Source organism: Myotis brandtii, unplaced genomic scaffold (genome assembly GCF_000412655.1).
Source record: "Myotis brandtii unplaced genomic scaffold, ASM41265v1 scaffold854, whole genome shotgun sequence".
Classification (NCBI taxonomy): domain Eukaryota; kingdom Metazoa; phylum Chordata; class Mammalia; order Chiroptera; family Vespertilionidae; genus Myotis; species Myotis brandtii.
This window is the reverse complement of record NW_005371468.1, coordinates 156,216-174,611: the sequence shown is the minus strand read 5'-3', so window position 1 is coordinate 174,611 and position 18,396 is coordinate 156,216. Positions and strand designations below refer to the sequence as shown.

Here is an 18,396-nt window from a genome sequence, read left to right as displayed (position 1 = left end):
TGGCTTTAGAAAACAACCCCATTTCTCCTTCCTCATCTTCAGATCTGAAGTTTTTCTAGACTGTGCTGGATTGGACTCCCTGCTTGAAAGTAATTTTTTTTTCCACTTAGCCACCCAATCTTTGATTTCTGAGATTTGATTTTTTTTTTCTTTAACAAAGGCAGACTAGAGCACAGAGAAAGGAATGATAAATTTTATCTGTGAGAGTCAGAAATGTTTCCCAGAAGAAGTTACATTTAGGCTGGGACTGGAATGATAACAAAGATTTTTCAGGCTGACAAATGGATTGGGGAATGACCCTCCAGGCTCTGGGGAAGACGTGATCAAAGGAAGAGCTTCGTACAAATACATGACCTGTTTGGGCTGAACCAGGTCATTGGCTCTGGCAACAGAGGAGGTATTTGGTGGGAACTGTGGGGTGATCCCTGGAAAATGAGGTTGAGACAGGCTTATAGGATAATACTGAGGCATTGAGAATTTTCTCCCTGGCCCAAGGGTTGCAAACTCTAATGCCTATAAAGACCATTCAGATGCCTTACATGAATGAAAAAGGTAGTTTTTTCTTTCTTTCTACGAGGGCACAGTTTTTTTTTTTTTTTTTTTGGGTGGGGGCGAGGAAGAGCTCATAGCATACCTATGGGGATATTCTTCACATCCAAAGAATAAATATTATCTTCACTCATTCCAAGAGTATTGTTTGAGAAACTTCTCTGTGCCAGGCATCATTCTAGGCACTTGTTATTTGTCTTGAAATGTAGACTTCTAGGGTCATGTTCCCTCCCTCCCCACTTTTGCTAGAGATGTGAATAGAACAAAATGTCTCTACTATTAGGAAAAGCTCAGGGCATGGTAACCAGGCAGCAGACTCTCTAAAAAGAGTGGTGGGGATCATTGGGGTGGGGAGGACAATTGGAAAATCTGTGTCTTGTCTAAAAGGACACCTTTGTCTTGGCACCAAATGATTATGCTGAGCATGAGACTGGTGGAGTGATCATTTAAATTTTCTCCCCAGAGAAACTGGGAATATGGAGTTTAAAATGTAATCTCATCAAATTTTCATGTTAACTAAATTAAAAAAATTTTTTTTATTGCCTGGCCGGTGGTTGAGCATCACTCTATGAACCAAGAGGTTACGGTTCGATTCCCAGTCATGGCACATGCCCTGTTGCAGGCACGGTCCCCAGTGTGGGGCATGCAGGAGGCAGTCAGTTGATCAATGACTCTCTCATCATTGATGTTTCTATCTCTCTTTACCTCTCCCTGACTGGGAATCGAACTGTGAGCTCCTGGTTCATAGGTTGACGCTCAACTACTGAGATACACTGGCCGGGCTACATTAACTCTTCTAATCCTCACGGAAGTGCTGGCACATATTTCACTCTATCTATGTGCTAATATTATGCATTCTCTATGTTGTGGCTACCATGCTGTGGCTTGGGATAGAATGTTCCGTGCTTGTTTAAGAAGGCAGCTTGCCAAAGTATCTCCTCTTTAAAGCAGACTTCACATCTTTATTCCTCAGGCTGTAGATCAGGGGGTTCAGAATAGGGTTGATCACAGTGTAGAAGACAGACACGAACTTGTTCTGTTCCATGGAATTGAGAGAGCTTGGCTGAGCATACATGAAGATGATGGTGCCATACCAAAGGCAGACAATGGTGAGGTGGGCGGTACAGGTGGAGAGTGCTTTGCTCTGAGCCTCTGGGGAATGCATTCTGCAGATAGTCACCAGGACGTAGGCATAGGAGACCAGGATGATGGTGATGGTAAAAGAGAAAATCAGGGCAGAAGATGAGAAGATGATGGTTTCAACCTCTGCAGTGTCTTCACAGGCAAGTTGAAGCACTGGGGGGATGTCACAGAAATAGTGGTTAATGACGTTGGGGCCACAGTAGGGCAGCTTGAAGATGTACCCAGTTAGCAAAGCTGAATTGGCAATAGAAGCTGTATAGATGGCTGCCACCATCTGGAAACATAGACGTTGTGACATGATGGTGTGGTAGAGGAGAGGGTGGCAGATGGCAACAAATCGATCATAGGCCATGATGGCCAGGAGCAGACACTCAGCAATACCATGGAGAGTCATGAGGGCCATCTGGGCCACACAGCCTACAAAGGAGATGTACTGACTTGAGGTGAGGAAGTTCTCCAGCAGCTTGGGGGTGTCCACAGTGGAGAAACAGGAGTCCATGAAGGCGAGAACACTCAGGAAGAAGTACATGGGCGTGTGCAGCTGTGGCTCTGTGTGGATCAGGATAATCATGCCCAGGTTGCCCATGAGGGTGACTAAGTAGATGAACAAGAAGAGTACAAAGAGGATGCCCTTGAGCCCTTTCTGCTCTGTGAGCCCCAGCAAGAGGAACCAGGTGACCTGGGTGCAGTTCTCAACTGAGGTGCACATGGCACTGCAGAGAGAGCAAATAAGACAAGCTTGTACTTTAGAGCAGGCTTCAGGTTATTTCCTGCCCCACCCCTCCCCCCTATTTTCTTATAATCCATATTATTATTTTTTAATTGATTTTATTTGAGTGATATGGTTCACAAAACCAGGTTTCAAGTATACAACTCAATGAAACATCATCGGCACACTGCATTGTGCATCCATCACCTCAAGAAAAGTCTCTTTCCATCCCCATTACCACCTCCCCTCCTTTGCCCACTTCCACCTACCTTCAACCCCTTTCTCTCTGGCTATCACCTTTTTGATGCCCCCAGAGTGGGCAGTGCTAGGGGAGCTGAGGAGGGGACACCTATTATGAGTCATGTGTTAACTTACTTCCTGACCCATTTATATTTGGAGAGATTATCAACCTGCCCAAGGTAAGAGAGCTAGTACATTAGGAAAGTGGGATCAGAACCTAGTCCATTCTAATAATCATATACTTTTTATAATTATAATCCTCTTTTATGGGGAACTAGCATCATTAGTGGGTGTTGGTGGTCTGGCATGTTGTCCCAGAGAGGGAATTCATGAAAGGCTCAATTTGACCATATTTGGGGACAATGGCTCAGTCCCTGAGCCCAGGGACACAGCAAGTCAAGACTAACATCATCACAATGGAATGTGCCTCACTAGAGCAGTCATTTTCCCCGGTGTTATGAATTGAACTGTTTCTCCCAAAAAGATATGTTGAAGTCCTAACTCCTATACCTGTGAATGTGACCTTATTTGGAAATGCTGTCTTTACGGAAGTAATCGAGTTAAAATGACGTCATGCTCAATTAGGTTGGGCCTTTAATCCAATATGACTGGTGAACTTGTAAGAAGTGCAAATGGAGATCAGGGAGGAGGATGACGTGTGAAGATACAGACACAGAGGCAGGTGGCCATGTGAGGAGCAGAGGCAGAGATGGAGTTATGAAGGAATGCCTCAGGCATCCAGAACTGGAGAGGCTTCAGAGGGAGCGTGGCCCTGCCAACACCTTGAGTTTAGACTTGGAGCCTCCAGAACTGTGAGGAGATAACTTTCTCTTGTTTCAAGCTAGTTTGTGGTGCGTTGTTACCACAGTTGTTAGTATGCAAGTCACTAACACACCCAGTTGGAGATGCTTCGGGCATTGAGGCTCTGATGCTTTGATGGGGGCCTGCTAAGCAGATGTCAGAAGACTGGACTTTCCTGATCTCTCTCTATTGACAGGACTGATAATCCAGGAAAAGAAAATGAAATAAAACAAGTTAAAATAAAGTCTGTGTTATTATTGACTACTAACTGAGAAAAATATTTGTCTGGGGGAACAAGAAGTTATAGTAAACATGAAAACTCCAGCTCAGCAAAAATTATAACCAAAGAACTAAGGTCAATGTTTTATCTGGAAACAACTGAAGGCAGTAGGACATGCCAGATTTGTGGCTTTGGGGTGCAGTACAGGACACAGTTTTCAGTTAGCATTGGAGGTGAGGTCTTTAACCAGAGAGCACCAGTCACAGAATCTACATATCTACCTTCTTAAGCTCCCCAGAGGGGTTCTCAGTTTATGGAAGTTCTCTCAGCTGCTGTCATGCTCCTAAGAATTTGTCTGTAGGTTTTCAAATAACCAAGATGGCTATTCAGATGGAAAGCTCTTATATGGGATACTGGCCAAGGTTCACTCTGATTGGTCACACATCTGTTATGATTGGTTAAGTGTAGGTTTCGATGGTATGGACTACTCATGGGGAGTTTAAAGTTTAGAGGGGGGAGACAAGCATTAATAATCATAAAAATTATAGCTCCAAATAGAGGGACTGAATGATATGAGCCAAAAATTTTGACTCAGGGAGGTGAAGGAGAATTTTCTCTAGGAAGAGTTTTCCAGGAGAAGAATGAAACAGTCTATATAAGGGTCCTGAGGTCTGAGAGAGCCTAGTGAGGAGGAGGAGCTGAATAAAGGCCAGAGTGGATAGAAGACAAAGGGAGAGGGTGTGTGAGCTGAGGTGAGCAGGCAGTCAGTGTTTTATAACATTTTTGGGTGCTTGCTGTGTCGGGCACTGTTCCAAATACCTTTAATGTCATTTAATCCTCTCAACAATCTTATAAGATGTACAATTGAAATCTCCATTTTGCATGTGAGAAAACCAAGTAGTTGAGCATCTTGCCTAAAGACTCAACTGGTAAGTGGCAGAGCTGAGGTTTAAATTCAGGTGGTCAGGTTAGAGATTACACTATTATTGTCCAATATCTTAGACCAGGTTAAGGAATTTTCTTTTCTTTTATGGAATGCCATTAGAAAATTTTTACCAGGAGGATGACATTGTCATATCTGCTTTTTTAAAAAAAATCCTCACCTGAGGATATGTTTCTCATCAAGTTTGAGAGAGAGAGAGAGAGAGAAGTGAGAAAGGAACATCAATTGGTTGCCTCCAATACACACAACCTAGGTATGTGTCCTGACTGGGAATCAAACCCTCAACCTTTTGGTGTGTGGGATGATGCTCCAACCAACCCAGCCCCCCAGCCAGGGCAGTCATATCTGCTTTTTTTTTTTTTTTAAATAAAATTACTCTGAGTGTATTGTGAAGAAATAATTGGAGAAAGGTCAATGGTTGGGGGAGATTTGTTGGAAGGATATTGAAGTCATCCAGGAGGGATTCATAGCTTAAACTAGAGTGGGGCTAATGGAGACAGAGGTAACTGGATTTGAGAAATGTTTGGCTGTAAATGTGATAGGATTTGGTGATGGACTGACCATGGCAGCATGAGGAGAGCAAGCAGTGAGAGTAAATTCCAAGGTCTCTGGTGTACAAAATAAAGCTGGTAGTAGAGGCTAAGAGGGAATAGGATGTACCAGGGAGAGTTTGAGCTGTAAAATACATTAGGTCCCAGGGTAGAGTCCTAAGGAAATCAATTTCAAACTCACTGCACACTGCTCCATCTCTTTCCCCATTCACCTTGTGCTGGGGCTGGTGATCAGATGTCAAGAGTCTGAGCATGGCTTATGAGGAAGAGGGGATAAGGGAGTCTAAGCCCTTACTGGCAATAAGATTCCACCCTCAGCCCACTTACCTGTGGTCAAGCAGAGCCCGTCCATCCATAGCCTTGTTTTTGGGGACCTCTTAGAAGTGTTTCTTTCCCCTTTTTATTGATTGCCTCTGACCAGCTTTCTCAAAAGAACTTCTCAGACAGTTGTGAACAAAGCCTAGAGATTCCTAATTGCTCCTGTCTTAAGATTCACCTGGCTTTTTTCATCCTTATCCCTAGAGTTCAGAAATGAGTCAGTGGGAATTTGTGACTGTTTCTCCCAAGAGCAGACCTGGACCTGCTGATTATCTCTAAGGGATGCTGGCAAGATTTGGCTGAGGGTTGCTTGGGAGCTGCTAGGGAGCAAAGATGCTCCACCAAATGTCCAGACCGACCCTCTTCATTTACAGTGTCCATCCTGTGGGGGCCTCTTTTTTCCATATTATTGAGACTCAAAAAGGCTCACAAGGCCAAGATGTATCAGGGACACATGTCAACATAATCCCCGGGTCCCACAGGAAGTGACTGAAAGTGCTAATGATATCAGCATTGAAGGTTTAATGTGGCTTCCGAATTGTTATTTCCTTTGATCTTCAAAATAACCCTGGGAAACATGCTTGAGGGTATTTTTTTATTTTTGCTATATGTAGACAATAATAGGATTATACCATAATTGCTTTAATTACTTAACAATATCGAAAACACTTCTCTTCACCTCAACAGCAACGTAATTCTTCCCCCCTACAAAATAGCTTTATTGTCTTTGTAAAAATAATACACGCTGGTTGTCAAAAATTTAAGCAACACAGAAAAGAGCCAAGAAGAAAGTAAAATGTCACCTGAAATCTCACCCCTACAAAAATGGGAACTGGTGACCATTCTTGTTACAAGTCTCTCAATGCCCTCATAAACAGAATCATACTATACAAGCTAGTCTGTCACTTGCTTTTTCACTCAATGAGATGCCGTGGACATTTTTTTATATCAATTAATAAGTAATAGCCTATGTCATTGCATTTCCTGGCTGCATATTGTTTTGTTGTGCATGTGTGTTATCATTTACTTAACCGGTTCCCCCTTGGTTGACAAGAAGATATCTCTAACTTTTCACTCCAAGTCTCTGACAGACAACTCCCGGTATGGGGTCTGGAGGACCAATTCCAGCGAGAATGGGGCATAGAGAGACTGTCTTTTTTGACCAGGAAGGAAGAAATTGGCTCTCTTCTTGGCAACCTGGCACTTTGGGTTCCACAATCCCAGGTGAAATCACCGTGCAAAACAAAGCAAGGCAAAGCAAAGGGCCTTGTTAGGAAAATGACTTGTTTGGGTAAAAGAAATTCAGTCCCTAGACTACTGATCTGGGAGAGAGTCTCAATAGATGAGCGAAATCACTCATAGTTCCTGCAGGTAAAAGAGGGTTTATTCACCTGGGAGACACCTGATGACTCTCACCTATAGAAGTGAAACAGTGCCTTGAATCCTGTGACCTCCTCCACTGCATTCCAACCTGCATATGTCTGACGCAAACGCCCCCTTCATTGTGTCAGTCCTCTGCTCATGATGATGCAATAGCCTCCTCCTTTCTGAGCAGAGAAGCCAGATCATTTACACCCACGTAACTTAACTACTGGGAGTGAGAGCAGAGACTTCCTACGGCAACATGATTTAACAAATTGTTCCAGGAAGTTCAGGCCTAGGAACATATGACTGTAAACCAATAAATAACTTCACTGTTTGCCTCATGGAATTTCTGCAAGCCAATCTGTCTGATTAAATAGTTGCTCCTCTGTGCAAACAGCTCTCCTATCAGGATAATAGATTACTCACCTGGACAAACTATGTTCTCAGCAAACAATAGTTTGCTTATCAAGATTAACTTTCAGGCTTTTCCCTCTCTGTATCTGCCAAACCTAAACTATAACATCACAAACTTTGTCCAATCTTGATCTGCTCTCTGATTTGAAAGATCCACCTTAAACCACTTAAGTCTAAACCCCCAAGTCCCATAAATGTCTTCCATTGATCACGTCTTCCATTGATTTCCTCCCTCACACCACTAAGATCTGTATTCTCTCTTACTACAGTAGGTCTAATCAAGTTAGTTTTGGTTGAGCAACAGGTTTTCTGGTGGTCTGTTGAAGAGTTATCAGTTGACAATCTATTCTTTTTAAAATTTCTTTTGTAAATGTTTTTAAAATTAAATTTATTGGGGTGACATTGGTTAATAAGATTATATAATTTCAAGTGTACATTTCTATGATGCATGATCTGTACATTGCATTGTATTCCCACCACCCAAAGTCAAATCATCTTCCATCACCATATATTTGGCTCCCTTTACCCTTTACCACCTTCCCCCCTGGTAACTGCCATATTGTTGTCTGTGTCTATGAGTTTCAGTTTTATATTCTTCACCCAGGGTTACTGAGGGCATTTTGCTTCCTGTATTGGCTACCTTTATTGCCTCATCAGTATATCTTTTATTAGTTTACAGGGTTCAGATTTCACCTCAATGTCAGGATGATCTTACATAGTCTTTTTTTTGCTACTTTAAGCAATATCACTTCTTTTCCAAGTCCCATTTTTTTAATTCAATCAGTAAATCACTACCTGTCCACTCTTTGTTTTTATATTAAAAAACTTTTTCAATTACAGTTTACATTCAATATTATTTTGTATTAGTTTCAAGTGCAGAGCATGGTGGTTAGAGAATTACATACTTTACAAAGTGTTCCCCTTGATATTTCCAGTACTAACCTAGTACTATACATAGTTATTACAATATTATTAACTGTATTCTCTATGCTGTACTTCACATCCCTATTTTGTAACTACCAATCTGTACTTCTTAAACCCTTCACCTTTTTCACCCAATCACCTCATCTCTGGCAGCCATCAATCTGTTCTTTTTTTTTTATTAAATATATTTATTTTTTCTATCTATCTATCATCTATATAAAAGCCTAAGTGACTGAATGACTGTTCGACCAGTCGCTATGTTGTGCCCTGAACACCAGGGGGCAGACGCTCAACATAGGAGCTGCCCCCTGGTGGTCAGTGTGCTCCCACAGTGGGAACACCACTCAGCTGACCCCAGATGCACAGATGCAGGGCTCATGGCTGGAGAGTGCTGCTGCAGCAGCTCGAGCCTCTCCCAATCGATTGATTGGGAGAGCAGCAGGGCTCATGGCTGGAGAGTGCTGCTGCAGCAGCTCGAGCCTCTCCCAATCGATTGATTGGGACTGATTGGGAGCAGCAGGTAGGAGCTGCAGGCAGCGTTGGACTTCGGGGTTCTGCCTGATCCCCACAGGCCACCCAGAGGGGCCCCACCCATGCACGAATTCGTGCACTAGGCCTCTAGTTATTTATAATAGCCAGGTTTCTCATATTCAGAGCAGAGATTTCAGTAGAATGAGAAGCTGAGATTCTGAGCACTGGGCTAAAGATAGATGAAAAACTGAAGAATCCAGGCAGACAGACCACAGATAGACACCCAGCAGCCAGGACAAAACTGTCCCACAAACAAACTTGGTGCATATATGCATACAAGTTCATTGGTTGACCTCTTCTCACCCACCCTCCTTTGACTTCCTTCTGCATCAATCCTCCTATGCAGTGGGAGACCCTTAGTCTCCTGCTTCCCTGGAATATTATTGTGCAACAGTTCAACCCTGCTTGAACTGTTTCCTAAATTTCTCTTTTCCCCTCTTGCTTTCTCCCTGTATTTTTGTTACTGATTTAATAAACAATTTGATTTGAGCATCTTATTTTTGTCCATGAGCCTTTCTGCTCAAATTTCCCTGGTGGTGCACTGGGAGGCTGCTGTGGCACCAAAGTAATTTCCCACACAGCAAGTCCACTTTAACGCTATCTTATAAGCCATAGCAGGCTCTGTCTCATTAGTGGATTTGTGTGGTGGTGTGGAGATGAGGCAACCTGGCACCTGAGACACATGAAGAAAACGCAGGAAGGTGGAATGAGGTCAGAAGTGAATCCTGGGCTCTCGGCAGCAAGTTTGTTTGTGGGACAGTTTTGTCCTAGCTGCTGGGTGTCTCTCTGTGGTCTGTCTGCTTGGACCCTTCAATTTTTCATCTACCTCTAGCTCAGTGCCCAGAATCTCAGTTTCTCATTCTACTGAAATCTCTGCTCTGAATATGAGAAACCTGCTTCTTTCTCTGTATTTGAGTTCCCTGAGGCAGAGTCTGAGGACTGGAAGAACCAACAAGAATGGACATCAGTGAGGATGCTGCTCCACAATCTAACACAACTGTGAGAGTTTAGCCAACTATGCACTTAGAGGGCACAGTCTCCACACAAGACTGTCTAAGACTTCTGACACCAACTGCAGAGTGTTAGGGCCCAATTACAAAGTTAGAAGGAGTAGTCCATATAAGACCACTTTCACTTCTGACACCAACTCCAAATGCAAGGGGGCTTCCCAAACTACCCAACCAAGGGAGCTCACCTGGGTGTTTTTATTAGAGCTTTTTAATGCAGGTATGATTGATTGATTGATTGATTGCCAAGGTGGCTGAACTCAACCTCCAGATTGAATATATCACATGATCCAAAACCCCAACCTGAAGACATATGGTTGGTCTTTCTGGTGTGGCCAACCCTCACTCTAAGACTGTCAGGTGTGGCTGCCTCACCCTAAATGAAGACACTGCTACCAGGATTTACCATAGATTGCCTCCCAGTAGTATAGGGCAAAGGCCAGACCTCTCTCTCACCCAGGTGATCATATAGTTTTCAATTTATATTCTGAAAATATGGTAAACTACTTTGATTTATTTTCATGTTAATTGAATCTTTTTTGTATTCACAGAACATATACAGAGATTAACTCAGAAATACAACATTGAGATGTAGAACCCTTCTTAGCTATGGCTGGTTTAATTTGGTAACATTTTTCTTAAGGATTTTTGTATTTATTATTATGAGAGAGATTGACCTATAGTTTACTTATATGCTCTTAGTATGTTATGGATTTGGGTTGTGCTGGCTTTACTAAAGAGTTGGGAAATGATCAATTTTATGACTTCTTTAATGTTAGAAAAATTTCACTTGTAAAACCTTCTGAACCAGGAGTTTGCTTTGTGGGAAGGTTTTTCATATGAATTCAATTTCTTTGTGAGTTATAGGACCACATATGTACTTACTCTTCTTATGTCAGTTTTGGAAGTTTGGTAGATATCAGAGCTGCTGAAGTAAAGTTCAGATGGGTTTCATTCCTTTATCTATAGGTGGAAGGAACCCTACAAGTAGGACAGGAACCCCAGATGTGACTAACAGACTCAGGTTAAAGTTTTGATGGTGTGTGGCAGGAAGTTATAACGAGTGGGAAAGGAGGCAAGGGCATATAACTGTGTAATTGTGATGAAATTGTTTTATCTCTACATGCATCAAAATTGTTTCAGTAGCTCCATGTCTCTGATAAGGTTAGGAAACAATAACACTAAGCATTGAGCTTATTCTGCATTTTTGGAGCCCATTCCTCTCCATCCACCCCTGTTTCTTTGTCTGACTTGAATCCCAGGCTTCTGCTCAAATGCCATATTATTAGACCTTTTCTGATCTTATTTAAGTAGCAATACTCAACTCCCTCCTGTTCTATCTTTTTATAGCACTCATTACAATCTGCAATAGCATATGCTTATTTGTTTTTTCTTTTCTGCCTTCTCTACAAAAATGTAAGCTCCAGGAGAACAGGAATTGTCTATTTTGTTCACTGATGTGCTTCCGGGTCCTAGAGGGGACTGGGACAGAGTAGATGCTCAATAAATGTGAGAAATGAATGAGCATATAGAGCAAGTGAAAAAAAAAAAGCAAGTCACATAACCAGATATAATCCAGTGTATACGTGTATATGTGTGTGCATGAATGACATATACTAAAGATTTGTAAAGATAAATGCCCTCCAGGAGAACAGGAATTGTCTATTTTGTTCACTGATATAATCCAGTGTATACGTGTATATGTGTGTACATGAATGACATATACTAAAGATTTGTAAAGATACATGCTAAATGTTAATGATGGTGATCACAATGCAGGGAAATGGGGTGGGACTTTCTTTTTATACCTTTTCGTATGTCTGAATTTCAGCTACCAAGTGTGTACTCTGCCACCCCCTTACTCCACTCCTCTCAACTTCAACAATAAATAGAATAAAAGGCATAGCAACCATCTGATTTTAGTGAAGGAGAAGGAGGTGATGGCTAAAAACTTGGAGCAAATATTGGCAAAGTCTGGTCTAAATCCAGATGAATTTCTGAAATGGAGGCTGCCAAATCCAAATAGAAACAAATATTTGGGGATGCAGGCACTGAAAAGAGGTAAATCTGTACATGCATTTTGTGTATTTCCTGAAGATTCAAATTAGTAATTGAGATGTATAAAATATTGCATTATCCACGAGAAAAAGATAAAGAGGAGCGAGTCAATTCTGCAAGAAAAAGCAAAGACCTAGAGGTAATATAAATAGGAGTTTCTGAATTGGATGCCTTTAAGATTGTAAACTGTGAATTTGAGTGAGTAACTTTTCCATTTTCTGACTGAAGGTGAAATAATCAGATAATGTGTTATCTGCCTGGGGAAGACGCTGTAGTGAAAGGGTTAATGAAAAATACAAGATCCAGGGATTACAGACACAACTTGTTTTAGACAAATAATTAGATTGTTCAACTGGGAGAATGGGGCATATTGTACAAAGTTTGGAGAAATTTTAAATGGGTATGTGGGTCCACACCGTTCTAGTATTCAAGTTTGGTTATTTGTACAAAGGATTAATTTGCCTTTGAATGGATTGTTGTCTTCTTTTGGTATCTGCTAGCCAACTGGGAGTTAATTTGTTTCTAAAACAGTACAAGCTTTTTTGGTTTCACCTAGGAGAGTGAATGGCTCTCTGTCTTTCAAGGTTGCACATTTTTCTGCATTTGGTCTAGGCAGAGATAAGACCTCCAGGGCCTCAGAATACAATAGGCTATTCTTGTATTTCAGATGTGACTGGGCACCAGGAGTAGCCTCTGTTCTTGACCCTACACCCACCTTGAAGTGGGAACTTTGTTATCATTTCCCAGAAAGCAAGTCCAACACAACAAAGGATTAATGAATAGGGACACTTTTTACTGAAAATATCTTGGGGAGACAGAAAGGCTCTGTGCGTCCTGGGGAAATAGTTTTGATCTGTGACAAAACCTAATACAAATTCCCATTAGTCACATATATTTTCCTTCCAAAGGAGGAGGTTTTACATTCCCTTCATTTCTTTTCTCTGTGTTTTTAAGCGAAAGGATAGAATCCCTTTCAAAGTCTCCAGTCTCATCCTCCCATCTACTCCTCTACCTGACAAAGAAAGGACCCGTGGTAGGATCCACTGGCCTTAGAAAGGAGATGGGGTATGGGGACTGGCTGTAACTGGTAATCCACACCAGGCATCTGATTATCCAATCCACTCTCAGCAGGATGCATGGAGTGAAGGAAAAGAGAGCCCCTTGTTGCACCCTCTACCTCTCCGGGACGTGGGTCCCATGGGCTCAGCCCCTCTTGGACACTGTGTTCTAGCTCACCCCTTCTATGCACTGTGTGTATTGAAAGAAGGGAGCTGTGCTTGGGTATTTGTTGGGCCCCATTTGATAGCTTTCTGGTTTAAAAGGAATAAGAAAAGGGCTGAAATTTCCAGTTTGGACCCTCTGCTGCTTCCTTCTTTCTCTGAATCACTGCTGTCTTCCAAACTCCCCAAAGGAACATCCTTGGGTGAATTCCCATTTCCTCTCACCTTGCTTTTCAGGTGAAGGCCTTGCCTTAAACACATACACCATAATAAAGCATCCCCACCCGACCCCTGACACTGGTTTTGCATTTCATTGCAGTCTTACTCTCTCCCCCCACCCAGGCAGACCCTCTTCTCCATATTAGTTTTGAATTCAACTGAAAAATAAAGGAGTTACACATACACAGTTACCAATTATTGTAGTTCACATCTTTATAATATCTCCATAGGCTGTTTATAGATTGACTGCTCTTTTTCTTTACCATGGGACTGGTTCTTGTTGTCATTGACTTTATTCCTCTTCACTGTGATGTAAAAATTTTGCAACTGAATTGTGATTAATTAATTAATTAATTCATTCATTTAATCATTCAGTGTTTCTTGAGCATTCATTAAGGGCCAGGCAGTGTTCTAGGCACTGGGGATAGAGGGACAAACAAGAATGAGAAGATTCTTGTTCTCATGGCTCTTATATTATGACTAGAGGCCTGGTGCATGAAATTTGTGCACAGCAGGGGAAGGGTGGGGGAAGAGTCCCTCAGCCCGTCCTATACCCTCTTGCGATCTGGGACCTTTGGGGGAATTTGCTGGAAGCCGGTCCGTCCTTGCTGCTTGACACAGTCGCTGCAGGGAAGAAACATCTGCACAGCGCTCATTGTTTCTTTACAGCTACTTTATTGTGTGGACATGCCATAGTTATTCAACCACTCTTGTATGCATAGGCAGTAACCTTAGGTTGTTTCAAATATTTTACAGTTGTAAGTAATGTTAAAATAAGTAACTGTGGACACAGAACTTGGCTGGAGATCCTGGCTAGAGATCCTGGCTAGGATGATGATCACCTGAACACTACCTCCGTGTCATTCCTTCTTCGCCGACTCCGTCCACACCTTTGGGGACCCCTGGACCTGTTGGGGTTGGACCCCAACACTCTGGGATCGGGCCTAAACTGGCAGACATCCCTCTCGCAATCCAGGACCACTGGCTCTTAACCGCTTTGCCTGCCTGCCTGATTGCCCCTAACCACTTGCTTGGCTGCCTGATTTCGCCCCTAAAACTCAAGCTTCTTCTCTTTTTATTTTTAATATTTATCTTTCTTCTTTATTTTTTATGTTAAAAGTCAAGCTTCTTGAGAACATGAGGCATTTAACATTATTCCATATTCCTTACAGAGAGCTAAGCATGGTAAACACAGCACATACTTAATGCTTATGGGCTTCTATACAAACACTTTCCAACCAGGAATGTTTTAATAGGCAGTCTCCAAAAACTTGAACTGGGAAACCTAAAAGTAGAGTGCTCAGATTTCAGGCATCAGGTTCTATTAGCAGGATTTCTATCCCAATTAAACTCTAGTTCTTAGCTGTCAAAAGTCTGGACAAACTGCCCTTCACTGTCTCCAAAGTTTCTTATTTGTCACTATCCCATTTTCCTTTTTTTTCTCCCTTTGAGTTCAATGTTTTATATCCACATCAGTACCATACAAACCCCACCTGACAGCCTAGCTGCACAGGCAGGAGGGGGGTAAGTCCATGGCAGCATAGAAAACTGGGCTTCTTGTCCCAAAAGAGAAGAAAATGGGTTTACAGTCAAGGAAACAAAATCAGAACCCAACATGATCAAGGAGAAGCCTTGAAACTGCATCGAGCGGAGGTGCTGTGGGCAGTGGTGCATCTCGGCTGGTCTAGCAGTACCTGCAGCAGCCTCGGTTCCTGGGAAGCCCGGGGTCAGATAGGGCCCAGCTCTTGAGGTTATTTTTAATAATTTTGCTTTTGGGGGAGGAGGGCTTCTGGGCAGCAGCTCCATGTGGGGGTAACCGGTGTGGGTTTCACTTCAGGGTTTGGACGGAAGTTGGGTCTGTGGGGTGGGACCCACCTGGCCCCAAATGTCACAGCTGAGATTCTTGAAAGTGGCAGTGAAGTTGCTTCCTGCCTTCTTCCTGCCCTGACCCCAGGTCTATGACTTAAAAATCAGGGCACCAGGCTGGGGCTGAGCACCCCGGGGCCTTTGTAAACACGGCAGGTACAGGGGAGCTTGGGGGAACTGTAGGAACTGGTGGGAGCAGCCAGAGCCAGGGGAGGGCAGTGCCCATGGGAAAAGGGGGCATGGGGTGGAGGAGGTATGCTCCTCTAACAGAGACTTAGAGGTACAGAGACTAGGAGAGACAGAGAGGACAGAGATGGGGATAGAAAGAGTGTCAGGAAGAGAAAGACTCAGAGAAAGCAAGAGAGAGATTGAGACAGAGAAAGATTCACAAAGAAGAGAGACAGACAGACAGAAAGATGAAGTCTTGCACTGTATGAGTCAGCGGGCTGTGGGGGATGGGGCTGGGGCCGGGGCTCTCACGGATGTGCCAGTGTGACGGTTAGTTCATCATTGTGTTGCACGAGGGAGGTGTGATGGTAACGCAGCACCAGTTCCTTCAGAGATCCGTACAGGTTGTAGGGCTCCACAAAACCCAAGCCAGTGGCCGTGCGGTAGATGACACAGCGCTTGGTATCGCCGTCCACCACCACAGAGCAGGCACAGCAGCCCCGCTGGCTGCTCTCACGGATGAGGAAGGTACCATCCCTCTTGCTATTCAGCATTTCCTCAGCCTGCATGGGGTTGATCTTGCCCACATACCAGGTTCGTTCCTCATGGTGGGGGAGGTCATCCTCATCCTCCATCAGTGCATACTGGTCTTCAGTCTCATTTTTGATTCCCAACCACTTGTTGATTTTTTTCTGCCGGGCGCCTTTCTGGGGGAGCCATACCAGGTACTGGTCTCGGATCTTGCGCTGCTGCATGAGGTCTGGCTTCAGACTGTTCATGCGCTTATTGATCTCCCCGTTGTCCAAGGCCTGTGTCCGCAGCTCCTGTTTCAGCTTCATGTGGCTCTCGTGGATCTTGGCGATGTGAGACTTGAGCCATTCTGAGTTCAGCAGAATCCTCTGCATCTCTTTTCATTGTCCTCATGCCGAAGCGCTCCAGATACTCCTTGCTGCACTTCTCTTGAGTCTGGACCTGCTCTTCGCAGATCTTGATGGATTCATTGAAGGCTTTGATGGCGGTGCGCTTCATCTGCCGTTCCTGGGAGGTGCGTGTGTACTCCTCCTAGAACTGGTCGTACTCGCGGCTCTTGTCCTCTGCTTCAAACCAAGGTAACCTTTAACTCTGATCTTCCTCGCCCAAGGGAACAGCAAACCTCAATAGAAATAATTTCCCGCCAGAAGTCACGTCCAAATACTTCGAGACTGAGGACTATAGGGCTGACTATGTACATGCGCAATAACATAGGCGCCCAGGCATCCTCCACAATCCCACAATCCTCTAGGCGCCCAGGTGTCCTCCACAATCCCACAATCTTCTAGGCGCCCAGGCATCCTCCACAATCCCACAATCCTCTATGCGCCCAGGTGTCCTCCACAATCCCACAATCCTCTGGTCGCATACTTCCGGTTTTTCTAGCTCCTCCTTAAATGGTGTTTCCTTCAGTCGCTTCTGAGTCCAGGGCCTCTAGTTGGAGAGGATTTTTCTGTTCTTTGACGTTGATAGCTGTTTACTACTTGGAATCGGTGAAGTTTTGGGAGTCCTGCTGCTGCCCTGAACATGTCAGTCCCAAGCGCACTCCTGAAACAACCGCCCATTCAGTCGCTGGCGCCCTCCCGGTTTGCAATGAGAAAGGTACTGTGCTGAGCCGTTTTCCAATTGGATCTTCCTCTTCCTTCCCCAGCACATTCCAAACTTACTCCAGGCCGACCATCCCAACCCCGTAGACCCTTAAGACCTTCCCCTCCATTTCTTCTACTTTCCCCCATCAAACTTGCACCCTATCGGGTTGCCTAGGGGCGCCCCTAACTGCTCCCTGGCAGGTGGGGCCAGCCTGAGGAGAGGGGTGTTGGTGGAAACAGCATGAAAGCATGCACCCCACATGCATGAGTACAACCCTTCATGCTGGTGGGGGCAGTGTTATGGTTTGGGGCATGTTTTCCTGGCATGATTTGGGCCCTTTAATTCGTGTGGAACAATGTCTGAATAGCACAACATACCTAAGTATTATTGCTGATCAAGTTCATCCTATCATGTTGATGGCGTATCCCAATGGAGATGGCTTCCTCCAACAAGACAATGCGCCATGCCACGGTGCCCGTATTGTGCAGGAATGGTGTCAAGAACATGAGGGAGATTTTACCTTGCTTAGGTGGCCCCACAATCACCAGATCTCAATCCAATTGAGCATTTTTGGGATGAAGTTAAAAGAGCCATCAGGCAGCTGGTTCCACAACCATCAAATCTCACAGAACTGGACAGTGCTATTCATCAGGCATGGTGTCAGATTCCTCGCATCACCTTTCAACATCTCGTGGAGTCAATGCCAAGAAGAATCGCTGCAGTATTGAAGGCAAAAGGTGGCCTAACGAAATACTGATGGGGTGATCATAATAATCTGGCCGGTCATAATAATCTGGCCACTCAGTGTATATATAGATGGGGGAGGCAAGCATAAACAAACCAGAAAGTATCAGATGGTGATAAATTCTTTGAACAAAACAAAGAATGACAGACAGGGCTGTGTTTGGGGCTCTTGGCATTGAGTGAGTAGGGATGGTCTTTATGATGTGAGGTGACATTTGCTGATTTAACCCTTTAAATTCATGAGATAAATTTGCAACTTACCTTTTACCCCTTCCTCTCAGAGTCTGAATTTTTGGGTCAGTGTTCTAATGTAGACTGTACAACTCCCATTTCCAAGGTGACTATGAATGGAGACTAGGAATCAGCAAATTTCTTCTGTAACAGGCCAGATAGTAAATACTTTTTGCTTTGTAGGCCACACCTATGTCTGTGTTGCAACTAACTACATAACTTGGTGCTGTTTGTAGCACAAAAGCAGCCATAGGCAATATGTAAATAAACAGAAGGGGCTGTGATACAACCTTATTTACAAAAACAGTGGAGGACAGGCCACCTTTGGCCCACTGACTGTAGCTTGCTGACTCTCATCTCCACGGCACTTGCCTCTATTTACTTCAAAGTGGGGGCAGCAGCCCTTTTTCTTCAAGGAGCGAGCTGCCTCTCTGCTACATAGTCAGTCCTTTGCCTTAACTTTTCTTCACTAGAAAAGAAAATCAAGATAGACTAATTCAGAAAATTTATACAATAGACAAGGAAAAGTAGAAAAACGTTAGAGCCTTCCCTTCA

General features: G+C 43.7%; 1 protein-coding gene and 1 pseudogene across 1 annotated transcript; both read right to left on the bottom strand.

Annotated features, from left to right (window-relative positions):
• Positions 1-1,459: 1,459 nt before the first annotated feature.
• LOC102253786 (olfactory receptor 8U9) lies at positions 1,460-2,401 on the bottom strand. The gene has a single exon (XM_005884790.1). It carries the CDS (start codon positions 2,399-2,401, stop codon positions 1,460-1,462), a length of 942 nt encoding a protein of 313 aa, XP_005884852.1.
• Positions 2,402-15,554: 13,153 nt separating this feature from the next.
• Positions 15,555-16,577, bottom strand: LOC102253482 (annotated as a pseudogene).
• Positions 16,578-18,396: the final 1,819 nt, after the last annotated feature.

What these genes read in the sequence shown, in the direction of transcription:
- LOC102253786 (XM_005884790.1), bottom strand. Translation starts at nt 2,401, where the DNA reads ATGTGCACCTCAGTTGAGAACTGCACCCAGGTCACCTGGTTCCTCTTG.